Here is a 16669-nt window from a genome sequence, read left to right as displayed (position 1 = left end):
GAACAACGAACTGCAGTCGCCAACTCGAGTCTTGGCACGAGTCCGCTGGCCGCCGACGGTCCCCGGTCAACTGAAATCCGAGTCTGCGAGTTGTGATTGTTATTTCCTCGGTAAGCTGACTGAGCAGAAGACTCGAAGGCAATCGCCATGCCACAATCATATGAGAGTCTGTATGACACTGCAGCCTGCTACCTCAAATGGCGTCACGGGTTCTCTCGTGGTGCTACATGGACCTAGCCCGAAGCATTGGGCACCTGTCCGTTGGCGGCTCCGCAGCCTAGTAGCTCGTGCAGATGTGGTTTGCGCCTTCCTCGTCATGGCTTTCTCGACGAGGTCACACACTATTACTACAAATTCGATAGCCAAAGGCGTCATGTCACCACGTCAAGCCTGGACTGAAGATTTCCTTTTGTTATCTGAAAGGCACGTGGCAAATGCTGAACCTCCAGACAACGTGTCTTGATTTCGTTATCGAGGCCCGGAGTAGTGGGGGCGGGCGCCTCCAAATCAAGCCCGCGGGAACAGCGGGTGTAGCCGCTGACTTGGTCGCCGATAGTCTCCGGCTCGCCAAGGGACATTTACTTGTGGTGAGAACAAAGACACACAGCACATCGCGATGTCGTTCATTCGTTGTTCATAGCCATCTGGGTGGTCCTGACGATGCAATGCCACCGTAAATTCACCAAAAGAACATGACTGCTGCCCTAAGATGCGTTGCCGATGATTTGCTCGACGATCTGAGGGAACTCCTGAACTCGAGTCGGCTCAGCCGCTCCCTCTACTGGCGTGATCAACGTGCTGATGCCAATCTTCAGGCCTGGGACGACCCTCGGATCGATGCGCTCGCCTCCAAGCTGTGTACAGCGTTAGCAATCAGGGCGACTCGATAAGAGCTTAGCATACCTTGACGATGCGCCATCTCAAGTTCTTCACCAAAAACGGCTCCACACTCTCCGGCCTGAGATCATGCAACTCGCCCTTCAAGACATAATCCAACAAGAGCGGTGTGACGGGTGTTGTGTCTGTCACAAGCAGACCCTGCTGCTCTTGATGGCCACAATTGTCACATTGCTCGACTGGTGCTGCAAAATTGTGGCTCTGACCGGCAAGTGTAGGCGTGAGGTTCCAGCTGTCAGGCTTGTTGTCGTCGAAGGGTCCGATGAAGTAGCTGATCGTGAAGGTGCCGTTGAGAGCGAGGCTAGCGACTAATGTCAGTTTGCGGAACCTGTGCGATCATACGTAGACCACCTACCGTTCAACCATGTTGTCAATGTACCATCTGCGCTGAACGTGTGCTTCGTTGACCTCGCCGTCTTTGGGCGTGCCAACGTTTTCGTATAGCTCACCAGAGAGTACTCGACTATCAGTCAACTTACTTGACGGCGTGGATTTCTCCACAGCAGCCGACTTGTTGCTCGCTTGCGGCTTAGGTTCACGAGCATTGCCAACGATAATCTGAGCAGCATTGATCGTGCTCTCGGCCATGAGCTGCGTAGATTGGATCGTGTTGACAGCCGCCTTTTGAACGACTTGCTGCACACGACCCACGGGACCTGCTGACGCAAAGACTTGCGCTTTGGCATATTGCTCAGCTGTCGGAGGTAGCATACTCTTGGGACAAGTGCCCAGGTTCTTGATGTCATGCCCTTGCGCTCTTCTGCCTCTGTATCTCACCGCCCAATCGTACTTGGCTTTATAATTGTCTCTCACAGCCTGGGCGGTAGGAAACTCGGCGTCCACGTACGTGTACCCGAGGGATGTCGAGGTATATCGAGCGTCATCAACAGTCCAGTATTTGTGTTTGCTGGTTGGCTGCGGATAGCGAAACGGGTACAAGAACTCTTTGCCGACTCCCGAGTCCCATTCATTGGGATGTGACGCTTGCCAAATCGCATAGATGCGATCGATTTGGCTATTTCTAATTGTTAGGAAAGTAGATTGCACAGCATTTTCGTCCACTCACCAATGGTGGATCCAGAAAACAGGGTCAAACGCAGCTACTGCTGGATCAGACATCTGACCTCCGTTCCCGAGGTAGTTGTGATAGCCATTATGCAGACCCTCGATGGATCCAGCTGTGCCACCGCGCTCCAAACGCGCCGTCACAACGTTCAAGAAGTTATCATAGCCCGGGAACAAGATGATGTTGTTACAGTACTCGTTATCCTGTTCCCTAACCTGGTTCAATTTATTGTTGAGATCACGGACGCTTGGTCGTAAGTAGGAGAACGCGGGTATCGCGCAGTCTCGGGTGACCAATACTATCAAGATCAAGTCAGTGCCACAAACGTAGCAACGGGCGGCATTGCCATTACCTGCGTGTTCGTCGGGTTCCCATCGGCGTCTATCGCTTTTTGCATCCAGATGTTGGCGCCCTTCTCCTTCGGTGGAAACTTGAAGGACTTCAGAGGGTTAGGGAACGACTTGAGCTCGTTCTGCGTCTCTGCTGTTCGCAGCATGACGTTCTCCCTGGTAAAGATGTCTGGCAGGCGATAGTCGAATGGAAAAGTGGTCGATCCCCCATTGAGCCCAGTAAATTCCACCTGCCCGCCACGCGGCTTGTAGTAATCCCAGTAGGGCAGGCGAAACTTCTTGACGGCGTTGCGATACAGCTTTTTGTGCTCTTCCTTCTGGAAAGTCTCTGCGATTTCCGTCATTTGCTCGTACAGAGATTGCTGAGCGGCATTAGTATGTAAGGAAGGTATACTGAGTTGTAGATGTGCGTACTTCGATCATCACCAGATATGGTCTGTGCCAGCCAGGAAACGTGTACGTAGCATGAGCACAGTAACCGACCCAGTCACCTCTCACCTGATTGCTCAAGTCCTTCCTAGTTGCGACTAGAGGTCGCTCGCCATCCCATAATCTGAATGGCATGCCATGTATGCCTATTTGTATCACCGTCGGACGCCAGTGTGGACCTGAACCGGCTTACCAGCAAGCTGTTAGAAGCACATCTTCATATATGCGTTGCTGTCCTTCTTTAGTTCAATCAAAGCAAGCAGAAAAAGGTTGAAAGTGTCAGGCTCGTTCAGCATAAGATCGTCGATATCGCGGCGTGGAACTGCCGTACCGTCGACATTTGGAAGACCTAGAACAACGCCTGCGGCTTGCGCCTCTTCGACAGTCGTCACAGCCATAATGAGCGTGGCAGTCGTAGGTTGGTGGATGGTTTACAGGTCGTACTACAACTTCGGCTGTTGCCTCCATTTGATCTGATTCCAAAGTAGTGGCATGCCATACTCCTGAAAAGTGTGGTTCTTATACCTTTTGTTGACGCTCCAGCTGAACTGGATCCCGGGAAGTGTTACACGATTCGCAGCGTAAGCTGTGCCTTCCAGCTCAGCCTTCTATATGCACGACACCGTGAAGCTGTCAAGCATAGAACCTATCCCACCAGTCCTGGACACTGTCAAGGTCAGCTCGTTCAATGTCGTCCACATCCGTGTTGCGGTCTGCATGTTCCTAGGATGGCGCATCAGCCTGCCGAGTCCCAACACTGGGCGAAAACACATCTGTCCTTGCACCAACGCTCAGGAGAGAGTGTTGCCGGACTCGAGGGACGAGCCTCAGCCAGCCCAGGCGAACGCCTTGCATTAAAACGAGCGGGGAAGAGGGCAGATACGAACTTGGGCTGCATTTTCGCAGACCGACACCACCCGGTTCAGAATGCTGAAGGTGATAGAAGTTCGAGACCCAAGGCTATACGATCAGCTTCATTGACACGATGTGTCAAACATCCTGCACCTGCTGCACAAAGCTCAACCCCTCTGACGGTGCCAGATCTTGTGGGCCGTACATTGAAACAGCCTACCGTCGAATCGTAGCCCACAAGCAGCGATGATCTGAGTCCAGATTGCGTGTCGTGGTGCCTGATGAACGAAAGTTATGGAAACAAAAGATGCCAACAAAAGGAGCCCCTAGCCTGAGCCGGGGGTTCGCCCTGCCCAGGTGAGCTCGGAAGTGGAGAATTCAGGCGGCCAAAGACCGGTTGACATGCGATGACATAACGCCCGCTCTCCAACGGAAGTCGTCCAGCCTAGACCTTTGAGTACGTCCTTACGACTATTGTTCACCAAACACACGTCGCCAAAATCTATTGCGAAAGTCGCTGGGACACACGATGAATCGCCTCTTCGGCACCAAAGCCCAGGCGCCAAAAGCCACACTCAACGATGCCATAGGAAACGTACGCACCGTTCCCTTTCCCTCCCAATAGCCCTTCCCACTAACACAAGCCTCACAGCTGGACACCCGCGTCGAATCCATCGACGTAAAACTCGCCAAAACCAACGCCGAACTCGCCGGCTACCAGCAAAAGCTCTCCAAAATGCGTGACGGCCCCGGCAAGAACGCCATCAAGCAGAAAGCCCTCAAAGTCCTGCAACGCAAGAAACAATATGAAGCCCAAAAGGACCAACTGTATCAACAGTCTTGGAACATGGAGCAAGCCTCGATGATGCAAGACAACCTCAAGAACGTTATGACAACGGTCGATGCGATGAAGACGACGAACAAGGCGCTGAAACAGCAGTATGGGAAGATCGACATAGACAAGATCGAGAAGATGCAGGATGAGATGGCGGATTTGATGGAAATTGGGAATGAGATCAATGAAAGTATAAGTCGGGCGTATGATGTGCCCGAGGATGTGGATGAGGCGGAGCTTGATGCAGAGTTGGAGGCGTTGGGGGAGGATATGGCGTTTGAGAGCGAGATGGGGGTTGGTGAAGGGGCAGTGCCTAGTTTCTTGCAGGATGAAGTGCCGCCGACGTTTATTGATGAGCCGCCGGTGGAGGGGAAGGTGAAGGAGGCGGCGGGTGGTGTCGGCTAGCGCTGCTGCTGAGCAGAACTATTTGCTATCCAGTCATCGGGCTTACAGCGTCACGAACAAACATGATACCCCCTCAGAACGCCGCATTTCATATTTAAATCGGCTCGTGACAGTGACCCAACGTGTATGTCTGCCTATCCCAGTCCCTTCAGCCCAACGACCCAACCCCTGACCCCCTTCCCACCCTCATGCGCCCTCCTAAACAAATCTCTCTCCATCTCATCCAACCCCCTCAAGAACTCCGCCCCCTCCCCACCACCCAACGCTCCACTGGGATTGTTCGCGTGATCCGCAATCTCCGCCGCTCGCATCGCGAACGTCTTCAGTAGCACCCCGACCACGGCTTCGTCCTCGAAGAGTTCCAGGACTCGAGCGCCCAGGCTGTAGAAATGTGGTGATTGGGCGCGTAGGTCGACGGATTTAGGATCTGCTTCGAGGGCGTTCATGACGCGGGATTGGAGGGGAGCGGGGAAGTCGAGGGTTACGAGGGGTGGCTTTGTTGGGTTGTTACTGTTGTTGGTATCTCGTCAGTGGAACCCATTTCTGGTGGCTAGAATGAGAGACGGGTGCCCAGATGTACGTGTGAATGGGCAAAGGAGAGGACGGGAGACGAACGCGTTGGCAACAGTCAGCATCATGCCGAGCCATAGTGGCAATTCAAGTTTCGTATTGGCTGCTATGGCCTCGCCCGGATTGCCATCGAGATAGCCTAGACCAGGCACATCGAGGTTGAATGTGCATGGGAGTTTTTGCGCGTCGGTCAGGATCGCGTCTGTATCATAGAATGACATTTCGTTTGTGCTACAGCATCGTCATGGGTTGAGACCAGTGATATGACGAGCGCGGCAGGAGAATTTGAGGCTATGAAGAGCAGATATGAAACAGATATCGCGTACAGTTTGCGCGTGATATGCTTCCAGTGGAGACGGACGCCTTCTTGGTTGCCTTGTTTGCGATTCCAAGGAATCGTCCACCCAGGTCTCTAGCTTCGTCTGTACCACTGCGTTACTGCCAAAGCGGACTCTGTCCAATCTTCGTCTCATCGTGAGCCCTAATGCCACTCCCGAGATGTCATCGCAGCCCTCAACCACAACTACTACAGCCCAACGCCCATCAGTCTCCCTCCCACCCTCAAACACAACCCACCTCGACCCCGGCGCCTACATCCGCGGACAACATCCCATCACACTAGGCGAGCACTGCCTGATTCACCCACGTGCCCTCCTCACCACCACGACGCACCCTCTGGTAATTGGCTCGAACTGCGTCATCAGCGAGAAGGCCATCATCGGCGGCTTACCTCCTTCCCAGTCCAAGTCCGACACTACATCGACCACAGCTCCAACTACAGCCCTAACATCGCCCGCTCTCGGCAGCATATCGGCGCCGCCGACTCCAGATCTAGCCTCTGCGTCGCAGTTTACGCAGCCAACCTTTGTCTCAAACAACGTCACAATCCACCCGCACGCCCAAGTCACACACTCGACAACCATTAACGCTTACACCACAATCGAATCCCACGCCGTCGTCTACCCCGGCGTCACCATCGGCGAGCACTCAAAGGTCTGTGCTGGCGTGCATGTCCGGCGGGATGTTCCGGACTGGTGTGCGGTTTGGGGAAATGGGAATCTGAGGCGGTTGAGGAGGCCCTCAGCGGCAGCGCTGGAATCCATGGTTAGCATTGGAGCAAGTGACGAAATCACGGATGCAAAGGAGGGAGCTAAACGGCAAGGACTCGAGGATCCAGAAGAGAGAGCGGCGGAGATGAGGCAGAAGATTGAGGAAGCAGAGGTGCAGCGAATTCGGGGCGTAGAAAAGGAGCGGGAAGCTGCGACAGTGTTGCTGCGCAATGCGGCAAGAGCGGCGGTCGCTGCGAAGAGGGCGAGTGTTACCGCGAGGGGATGATGCTACAGCGGACTCCCTGGTCAAAATTCCACATGAAGTTTTTCCACGACCTGACCTGCCAGTGACGCTTGACTGAGGCTCATTTCAAGCCTGCCCATTTCGTCATTTGGCCATTTCAGACCTCTAGCGCCCTTCCTGGTGTGAACTCCGTACTGAACCTTTCATTCACCTTCCCTGCACCAACTCAACATGTCTCAAACCCTCTCTACGCCATCCTGGGTAAGTTTGGTCCGTCCGTGATGGATGACTCCGTGGCTAACAGGTCTCGCCAGGACAAAGCCGAACCAAATCTGTCAAGCATGCCCATCGAAGTCCTGGAGAAGATCATCGCCTTCGCTATCGCTATTCCGTTCTCACTCTGGACCCCCAAAACGTTTGAGATTCAGTGGCGAAAAGGGGGCCCGATCGAAACAGGCACATATTACGAGGTTTGCTCCCGCAAGGACGACCAAGCGGTCAAGTGGAATCAGTCTTGGGTTCTTGGGCTTCTTGTCGTCTCCAAAAGCGTTCGCCAGGTCACTCGCATATGTCTAGCTCGACGTGCTCAATGGGAGTGGCCCTACAATTGGCATTGGTACGTGGTCGTTATCTGTGTAGAGGCACCGGCTGATTTCAGTGGGGGGGATTGCAAGTGCTTTACACAGCATTTGAGTACGTGGGCATCCTCCACATCGAGATTTAGGCTGACGAGACCAGTGAGACGAGGCTTTGTCTTGGAGACTTCCTCTTGAACTATGCCGAGCACGGTTCATTGGCTCTGGAGCAAACCTAGGTAATCTGAAATGTTGGCTGGGCCAAGTCCACCGAAATACGAAATAGGAGTACTACGGCGAAATGGGCAAACCCACGATGCTCAAACAAAGACAAAGACGAAGACGAAGAAGGCAACGCACGCCAGGGCCGTTGCTGTTTGAAGTGGTTCTGAACAAATGATTGAACTGCCTTTTGTGAACCGCCCTCAAGAATAACCCACGCACAGTCTCATGAAGCTCGTCCATACAGTCGGCCTCATCCTTGAAGCCACTCTTTCCGACACCTACTTCCTCGGTCCTAAAGCACCTTTTGACCGCCTAGATACTGACAAAAAAGCTCTTCTCCCCCTCCCGCGCCACAACCTCACTCCTCTTCAAAATCGGATCCGCACAACTGACCCGAATCCTCTCCACCGTCGCCGGACTCCTCAACACCAACACTTCCTCCTCACCCCACTGCTTCCTCGCGGCCACCAAAGCGTCCCTGATAGCAAAGAACACCGCTGCGCCCATGAAAAGAGGCGGCTCGCCTACGCCACGACTACGCTTGATCGTTCGCAAATTCTTCCACTCGACGTCCTTCAACAGACTGACGTTAAATTCTTGCGGGATATCCCTGAACCCAGGGATCTTATAAGCACCCGGCCCGCGAGTGAAGATCTGTCCTGAGGCGCGATGCCAGAGCGATTCCTCTGTTGTGAACAGGCCCTGACCTTGGAGGTACGCGCCTTCGATCTGTCCATAATCGATCGAGGGATTGATGGACTGGCCTACGTCCATGAGGATGTCGGTGCGATTGACCGTGAAGTCACCGGTGAGAGTATCGATGGTGACTTCGCTTGCGGCGACGCCTTGGGTGAAGTAGAAGAACATGAGGCCTGTGTTCTCCTTGGAAGGGTCCTCCGGGTAGGGTCCCCAGGTGTAGCCGATGTCCGGGGTGGCGTAGAAGCCCTGCGCGGAGAGGTTGACGCGGTCGAAGTAGGCGGCGTGGGCGAGCTGTTTCATTGTTGCTTCAGGTCCGAACTTCTCGCGGTAGGGCTTGAGGCGTTCGTTGAGTTGGGCGCAGGCGTTGTAGGCCGCATAGCCGTTCAGGTCCGAGGAGGCGGAAGCGGCCGTGGAGGAGGTATTGGGAACTGTGTTGGTGGCCGTTTCGGAGATGTGGACGTTGGCGAGGGGCACTTGGAGGGTCTCGGCAACGATCTGGCAGATCTTCGTGTGCAGGCCTTGGCCCATTTCGATTCCGCCGTGGGCAACGAGGACGGAGCCGTCGTGATAGATGTGTATCAGGGCGCCAGCTTGGTTGAGAAAGAGGGCGGTGAAGGAGATGCCAAATTTGGTAGGGATGATGGCGAGGCCCTTCTTCTGCCATTTGTGGCTTGCGTTGAACTCGGCAACGGCTTTTCGGCGAGTCTCGTATGCGGTGGTCTCCATGATCTGCTTCCACATGTGCGGTACGAAGAAGTCTTCGAGCTTCTGGTTGAAGTGAGTGCTGTCGCCTGGCTTGTACATATTGATCTCCCGGAAGCGCTCGACGGGAATCTTGAGGTGGTCTGCAACCTCGGTCATGTACGATTCTGCAATGAACATGCCTTGAGGTCCGCCAAAGCCTCGGAAGGCACTATTTGAGACGGTGTTGGTCTTGCAGATGCGGCCTTGGACATTGACGTTCGGAATGTTGTACACACCATCAATGTGAGACATTGCTCGATCGAGCACTGCCGCAGACAGGTCCTGCGACCAGCCTCCGTTGTTGAAGACATCCGCCTGCAGTGCTTGAATTTTGCCATCTTTGTTGACACCAACCTTCCAGACTGAGAGGAACGGATGCCGTTGCCCTGAGGTCATGATGTCTTCGTCGCGGTTCAGCATACATCTGACTGGTCTCTTGGTCTTGTTTGCCGCTACGGCACAGATGGTGGACACTTGGCAAGATCGTGTCTCCTTACCACCGAAGCCTCCTCCTAATCGCTTGACCTTGCAGACGATTTTGTTGTTGGCGACACCTGTGGCTTGAGCAGCGTATGCCTGGGTCTCCGTGGTATTCTGAGTGCTTGACCAGATCTCCATCTCGCCATCTTCAGGCTTTGGAATGGCAACGGTCGCCTGTGTCTCGAGGTAGAAATGCTCTTGTCCTCCCATGCGCGTTGTGCCGGAGAAGACATGATCACACTCCGCGAATGCCTTTTCGACATCTCCATTCTTGATATAGCGGTAGTGTTGGAAATAGCTCTCCTTCTCAATGGCTTCCTCAATTGTAAAAATTGCTGGCAGCTCTTCGTAGTCGACCAATACCTTTCTCGCAGCAGCTTCTGCCTGCTGGGCTGTATTTGCGACAATCATGCCAATAGGCTGACCAGCTGTGAACACTTCGTCTTCCGCAAAGAAGACTTCATCGCACACTGGAGCACCCCACCAGTTGGCTTGAGGACTCACCACATCGTGGCGATCAACCCAGCCCACGACACCTGGCATAGACAGAGCCGGCTCGGGATCCACGCTGAGCAGTTTGGCATGCGCTTTGGTGGAAAGGACCAGGCGGCCAATCAGCTCATTCTTCTGATGAGGGATATCGTCCGTATACTGAGCCTCACCTGTGCACTGCTTCAGTGCAGCCACGTGCGGGTTGCCTTTACCGGCAACATTTCCTGCATAGGCGATGGAAGCATCGTGATCCTTCTTGCCAAACGAGATGTCTCGCTCCAGCTCAGGTATGGCTTCCTTGTCGATCTTCTCTGAGCTAGCTAGATCAGTGAGAACGTCGTGATAGTAGCGGTAGAAGAACCCAAGGGCCAGCGACTTCCTGTACGTGGCCATGCCTCCTGGAACGCCAAAAGGTAGGTTGAAGTCCTGCTCCAAAGCACTCATGACTCCTTCGAGCGTCTTCAAGTCAGAGAACTTCTTGCCAGTCAAGAACTCCGCTGCCTTGGTTGCTGACACGGTCGTCGGCGCCATGCCACCGTAAACTAGGCTGGCACTCTTAACGACCTCTGCATCATCCAAGGCAACGCGTAGACAAGCATTGACGATAGCAATGTCATCGTCTTTCCGCTTGGACTGTTTGTATGTGCGGATGAATTCTCCCTTTTCAGCAGCAATGGGTATCCTCATCGCGGCAATGACTGCATCTTCAGGCAACGCGGTCTTGCGATAGCCCTTGAAGAATTGATCCATGGGTATTTCGGTCGTCTTCTTCATGGATTTCGCGACCAAAGTCGACTTTGTGGCAACGAAGACGGGATTGAGGTCTGAGATGGGTGAGGCTGTCGCTAAATTGCCGGCCGGTGTGCCGACATTTCGGATCTGTCGACCGGCGAAGTATTTGATCGCTTTCTTGATCGCGTGGAATGGTTGTGACTTAATCTCGCCATAGTGTTGTACAGCTTCATCACAGATATTCTCGAGATCCGTCAAAGCCACGTTGCCGCCGATCTCAACGTGGTCATCATGGAAGGCATACTGACGTAGCTCTGCGATATCTCCCACGTAAACCGAGTTGTTGTAATCCATAGCTTTGAACTTGATCTCGATCTGAGTCTCCGTACTGCCTCCGATCAACTTTGACTGAGGGACAGCATGCTTGATCTCGAGCAGTTCTTGTAATGTCGATGGTCGATACCACTTCTTCCTCTTGTTGCCTAAAGCAAGCGGCTTGAACTGATGCTTGCGGAGAGAAGGTGGAAAGATGAGCTCTGTCTCCTTGTCGTAGTGAATGAATGACGGTGGTTCAAACTTCTTCTCATTTGTGGCGCCGTTGGTCTCTCCGTTCGTTGCACCACCACAAGACCCTCCATTCTCCATGCAGCATCCTGATCCGCCATTCGCGATCGATTTGCCACACTTCTTGTTGAAGCTCTGGGCAGCATCTAATATTGGTCGATAGCCAGTACATCGACACAAGTTCCCGTCAAATGCCTCTTCCACTTCGTGCTCGTGGGGCTCTGAACCGCTGTTCCGCAGCAGAGCATACATGCTCATCACTATGCCGGGCGTGCAGAACCCACATTGACTACCACTGGATACAGCGATGCGCTGCTGCACTGGATGTGGCTTCTTGACCGATCCTATACCCTCCACTGTGATGACATGTTTGCCATCTACACTGACCAGTGGGGCCAGACAGGCATTCACGGAGGCATGATATAGCTTTTTAGTTGTTGGGTTAATCTGAGAGACGACGACGGTGCAGGCTCCGCATCCTCCCTCTGCGCATCCCAACTTCGTCCCTGTCAGACCAATGCCACGGAGGTACTCTAGCAGCGTGATCTCTGGGTCGATCGAATCGAGCTCGACTTTCGTGCCGTTGAGGTAGAAGCGGATCGTGTCGTCGTACCCCGCGGTCAGTGAGGCCAGCGATGTGGCATGGTCGCCATTCGCGACCGGATCGATGATGCCGGGCGCCATGCTATGCTGTTCGTCAGTAGATTCGGACGGCGAGAGTCAGGTCAACATGGCAGGTCAAAGGTCGAAGCTCCGACTTTCAGTTACGCGGGGCACATGTGTACACTCTATAGCATGTGTCCTCTTCAAGCCCGTATTGGCGTGGCAGACCTTATCAGTGTCGGGGATCATCAATGTCATTCCTCGAAGTCTGTGGTATCCGCCGAATCAGGGCGTGCAGAATGCTAATGTGCCGTACAAGAAGCAAACACGCAGCCACACGGAAGCGCCTATCTTTTGCCTGCCGCGGTACAGACCGCAGGCGGAGGTGGCCGACAACAGCAGTGAGCTTGAGCGATGTTCATTGGGTTGTACGACTGGGCAGGAGCGCGTACGGTGAGTTCTAGAGCTCGTTCATGCAGAGCGACGCCGGATGACAGCAGCACTTTCGACGTTCTGGCAAAAATATCTTTCAGCTTGATTGTCTGCTCAGCCTAGGCGTCAACCAGCGTGCATCTCATCTTGAGTCGGACCACAGCATCTCATTGTTTCCGTTGTCACTGACGCGAGACTCTCCGTGCTTCCCACACGTGCTGTCTCACCCATTACCGGACTGCATGGCTGAGCTCGTTTCTCACAGGGCCCCCCCTGCAGGTGACGATATCAATGGTCAACTTCATGATTAGCAGACGCAGTGCAGGTTGCGTGACTCAGTATCGCTTTATAGCTCTACGATGATGCTGTGAATCGCATAGGGCAACCTATGAGGCCTATCTCGGGCAACCGAGCAAACTCCACATCGCCATCCATGTCGAAGTCTTTCGTTTGACGGAACAACGTCTGGATGAACACTCTCAGCATGGCGCGCCCGAACACCATTCCAGCACATCTCTATATCGCGCTTGTCAGCGTGAACATGAATGGAAAATCGAGCATGGAGGGTTGACGTCTTGCCCGAGTCAGGTTCATGATGATACGTACATGCTTGCCCCTTCCGAATCCGAGATGTGTCTGAACTGTGTTTTTACGTATATCAGCGGTCCTATCTCAGCTCATGGGTCACCAGGGTCTCTCACTGTTCTCGCGATTCAAGATGAATTTGTCCGGGTCTTTGAATTGCTGCGGGTCCCGATTCGCGGCTGCGTAGGTCATGGCGATCGGCTCCTTGGGTTGGATGTCCTGACCAGAGATCTTCACTGGGCATACCGCCGTCCTCGAGAAACCTCGGTAAGGAGTGTATAGCCGGACGAACTCTTCAACAGCGGCCGGAATGAGCGAAGGGTCTTTCCGAAGCTGTTGCTGGAGTTCTTTGTCGAAAGCAAGATGGCACGCCATTGATGCCATAAGAATGGCTGGTGCGACCATCGCCACGATGAGGACTTGACGAATACAGGCTACAATATTCTCGTCCGTGAAAGGCTTGCCTTCATGGTCCTTCTCGAGGAAGAGACTGCTTGCGGGATCCTCCTCTGGGTCAAGTGGATGCTCACGTCGCTGTGCCACCACTCTCCTGGCGATCTCATAGAAGCCATCACTGGCTCTTTTGACGGCGTCCCAGTCACCAGTACGCCAGGATTGCACGAACGGAAAGACGGTCTCTTTTAGCAGTCCAGAGTCATGATCGTCGAGGTTTAGCCATTCTTTTTCAACTAGGGCACTGAACTTGGCCCCAAATTCGGCATAAAGGTCGCCATGACCACGATCAGTCATTACCTTCATCTCCCGCTCTGCGTGAGCTTCGATCAGCTCTTCTAGCCGCTTGAGCCGAGACGCTTTCAGAGTACGGTCAATGGCCGTGCGATAAGGCAAGTGCTTGATTTGTTCAGTCACTGGACCTCCGACGCGAACATTGACCTACCTCAAGCCCATCATACTTCAGTGGGGGCCGCCGGATGCCCCTGGCACGAATTAGATTAGCCACAGTCATTGGGATGATTCGAGACCAACCTGGGATCCGATGGGATGACAGCACAGACCGATGAAATGAACGTGTCGCTGTTGCTGCAGGTCGCTTTGATGTCATCGTATCTGGCGCTTCAGCTTCATTCGCACGCCTTGTGAGTAGCTCACCTTGTCAAGAGCCAGTATCCATTATGTCGATCTACCTTCGCTACAGGACAATGCTGCCTCAGGTAGTTGTATTCATCATATATCTTCTCTGGGTCATTGCTCAGCACAGCAGCGCTGTCGTTAACATTCCAGCCAGGGGCCAGCTCAACATCGGCGGTCGCCATATCGGTCTATCGACGAGATGAGACAAAAGGCTTACAAGCATTCAGGTTTCCAGGACTTGCGGTATGTGATGAAAACAAGATATCCCACTGATGTTCGTCTGCACGCTAGACCAGCTAGACAGGCACAAAATTTGCCGTCAAGATTGCCGCCGCAAGCCTACACCTATCAGATGAATATGTCGATTATCAGGCTCAAAGGACGTTGCGATGCCGTGGCGCACTTCATCGATGTACACCCAAGCCCTTGTTCCCCAGGCGTTCCCCCGCTCGCTAGCCTCACGTCCACCAATAGGAAACACGAGTCGAAAGAGGCTACACGCCGCTTGGCCTTCTATAGCGCGGCGATCTGCCGGGTGGCATTCAGCCGCCCGAGTAGCGTTGCACGATAACAATTCAGGAATCGGCCATTGCAGTAGTGGCAAGCGGTGGTGTACTTCTGCAATGGTGCGAATTAGCCTCGTCCTCAGTTGGCGCGGATGTCAACGATCGGCAGTGGATCTCGGTACGGATCGATCGTTCACGATATCCATATAGATTGAGCAAAGCAACCTCATGAAGACTGCTCTATCAACTCCAAGGTTGCATAATCGCAAAGATGCATCACAACGTCGAGAAAGACTTGGTCGCGGAGGTGGAGCAAATCACGCAGCCAACTCAGAGACTGCGCGGTTATGTTCCAGACTCATCTGAGCAGAAGCGGCTCGACCGACGCATCAATCTCAAGCTCGATCTGACTGCTGTTGCCATGCTGGCCTTGGGCTTCTTGGTATTGATGGCTTACTACTATATTGCATCTCGCTGACCCTGCATCCAGTTCCAAGGCATCGATAAGACCAATATAGGCAATGCGGCCACGAGCTCACGTACGTTTGACTCTCGGAAGCTTATTTGTTTCGACGGCATCTAATTTCAGGAGCAGACTTCATCAAAGATGCCGGCCTGCAACCAGACGACGTCCCCAACGCCGTTTCTCTGTTTTCTGCGACGTTCATTCCTTTCATGCCGATCTCAACAGCCATTGGACGCGTCGTCGGGCCTAAGCGTTGGATTCCGATCATCATGCTGTGTTGGGGTGGCATCACCATGGCTCACGCAGCAATCTCGCAGCGGACTACCTTGATTGCCCTTCGGCTGCTTCTCGGTGTGTTCGAAGCGGGTTTCGTGCCTACTGCATACTAGTACGTATGCCTATGCCTGTGAAGAGGGCAAGACATCAGCCTCCCGGCCCTGATCTACCCCGATGCATGCTCAGTCTAACAGGCGATAGCTACATCTCCACCTTATTTCCAATGTATCACGCCGGCTTTCGTCTGGGTCTGTTTGCAGGCATGTACGCATGGGGTGCAGCATTCGCGAGCCTGATCGCATACGGTGTCCTTCAGATCAACAGCAGCCAGTATGCTAGCTGGCAGATTCTGTTCATCCTCGAAGGCGCAGTCACTCTCGGTCTGGCAGCGCTGACGTATTTTGTTCTACCTGAACACGTGAGCACGGCGTGGATGCTGAATGACGACGAGAGACGGCATGCGGCCCAGAGGCTGGAGATCGATGGTGAGGTCTTCGATGTGAGTCGCTATATCAAGACGATGCTGTCTTCAAGCGTAGAGACGAGGCTAACCAGATGCCAGGGCACCGACACTGAATACGTGGGTCAGGAGCGGAGGATCACCTCGAGAAACGTCAAGGACGCTTTCACGGACTGGCGTAAGATCTTGATGATTGTCTTTGTGAGTACTGCGCTATCGTGCCAAGTGGCAGACTGGTCACTGACGGTCTGCTTGCAGAACATGTGTGCAACCATGCCTGTCTACGCATTCACTACTTTCCTTCCGCTCATCTTGAAGGGGATGGGCTACAGTGGTATACGCAGCAACCTCATGTCGGTACCTCCATTTGTCGTGTAAGTCTACCTGGGTCTGATGATTGATGCTCTTTGCCCTGTCGAGTTCCGGACTAATCAACGGACAGTGCTGCCATCGGCCTCTACGCAGTGGTCTGGGCATCTGATCGAATCCGCCAGCGCGCCTTCCTCATTGCGGGCTCCATGTTCGTGGGCGTGATCGGAATGATCGTGCTCATCTCCAGCCACGACCAGAAACTACGCTATGGATTTGCACACGTCGCTCTGATTGGCGCAGGCACATCAAATCCCCTCGTCGCCGCTTGGATCACGGATAACACGCCAGAAAAAGCCACGCGAGCCGTCATCTTTGGCTTCTACGCTATCAGCAATTTGGGCGGGATCATCGCCGGTCAAGTATACAAGGCGAAGTACGCTCCTACCTACAACGTGAGCCTCATGGCGACAATGATCGTGGTCTGCGTTGGCATCGCCGGGATGCTGGGACTGAGGTATTGCTTTGTCTGGGAGAACAAGAAGAGGCAACGACTTATGGAGAGCTGGACTGAGGGAGACTGGCGTCATGAACGAGCTGATCCAAAGCGAAGAGGAGAAAGAAAGCGCTTTTTCATCTACGGACTGTGAGTCTCGTCGCAGCGGCTGGCTTTAGCGTCAGACTTCGCGAGGTAGCACACTCAGCGCCTCCAGCTTCAATGTTTGAGCAGCT

The 16669-nt window shown here is 53.7% G+C and overlaps 6 protein-coding genes across 6 annotated transcripts; 3 read left to right on the top strand and 3 right to left on the bottom strand.

The window, feature by feature from the left end:
- Positions 1-704: 704 nt before the first annotated feature.
- AB675_10732 (Tyrosinase) lies at positions 705-2877 on the bottom strand (the record flags this gene model as incomplete). The annotated part of the gene is made up of 6 exons (XM_018139522.1): positions 705-854; positions 904-1198; positions 1253-1912; positions 1964-2209; positions 2290-2675; positions 2728-2877. The coding sequence occupies 6 exons, from the start codon at positions 2875-2877 to the stop codon at positions 705-707; spliced, it is 1887 nt and encodes a 628-aa protein (XP_018000921.1).
- Positions 2878-4123: 1246 nt separating this feature from the next.
- Positions 4124-4834, top strand: AB675_10731 (Charged multivesicular body protein 5; the record flags this gene model as incomplete). The annotated part of the gene is made up of 2 exons (XM_018139521.1): positions 4124-4189; positions 4247-4834. 2 exons carry the CDS (start codon positions 4124-4126, stop codon positions 4832-4834), a joined length of 654 nt encoding a protein of 217 aa, XP_018000701.1.
- Positions 4835-4968: 134 nt separating this feature from the next.
- AB675_10730 (DNA replication complex GINS protein psf3) lies at positions 4969-5625 on the bottom strand (the record flags this gene model as incomplete). The annotated part of the gene is made up of 2 exons (XM_018139520.1): positions 4969-5344; positions 5450-5625. 2 exons carry the CDS (start codon positions 5623-5625, stop codon positions 4969-4971), a joined length of 552 nt encoding a protein of 183 aa, XP_018000907.1.
- Positions 5626-5902: 277 nt separating this feature from the next.
- AB675_10729 (uncharacterized protein) lies at positions 5903-6739 on the top strand (the record flags this gene model as incomplete). The annotated part of the gene is made up of 1 exon (XM_018139518.1): positions 5903-6739. The coding sequence occupies one exon, from the start codon at positions 5903-5905 to the stop codon at positions 6737-6739; it is 837 nt and encodes a 278-aa protein (XP_018000871.1).
- A 1070-nt stretch (positions 6740-7809) lies between these two features.
- On the bottom strand, positions 7810-14102 carry AB675_10727 (Xanthine dehydrogenase; the record flags this gene model as incomplete). The annotated part of the gene is made up of 7 exons (XM_018139517.1): positions 7810-11893; positions 12653-12759; positions 12850-12884; positions 12945-13680; positions 13727-13766; positions 13816-13896; positions 13939-14102. The coding sequence occupies 7 exons, from the start codon at positions 14100-14102 to the stop codon at positions 7810-7812; spliced, it is 5247 nt and encodes a 1748-aa protein (XP_018000827.1).
- Positions 14103-14697: 595 nt separating this feature from the next.
- AB675_10726 (putative transporter) lies at positions 14698-16587 on the top strand (the record flags this gene model as incomplete). The annotated part of the gene is made up of 7 exons (XM_018139516.1): positions 14698-14868; positions 14917-14965; positions 15022-15280; positions 15370-15667; positions 15731-15829; positions 15887-16002; positions 16071-16587. The coding sequence occupies 7 exons, from the start codon at positions 14698-14700 to the stop codon at positions 16585-16587; spliced, it is 1509 nt and encodes a 502-aa protein (XP_018000683.1).
- Positions 16588-16669: the final 82 nt, after the last annotated feature.

This window comes from Cyphellophora attinorum, assembly GCF_001299255.1.
Source record: "Cyphellophora attinorum strain CBS 131958 chromosome Unknown Contig11, whole genome shotgun sequence".
Classification (NCBI taxonomy): domain Eukaryota; kingdom Fungi; phylum Ascomycota; class Eurotiomycetes; order Chaetothyriales; family Cyphellophoraceae; genus Cyphellophora; species Cyphellophora attinorum.
The sequence above is the reverse complement of the archived record's forward strand: the minus strand, read 5'-3'. Positions and strand labels throughout refer to the sequence as shown.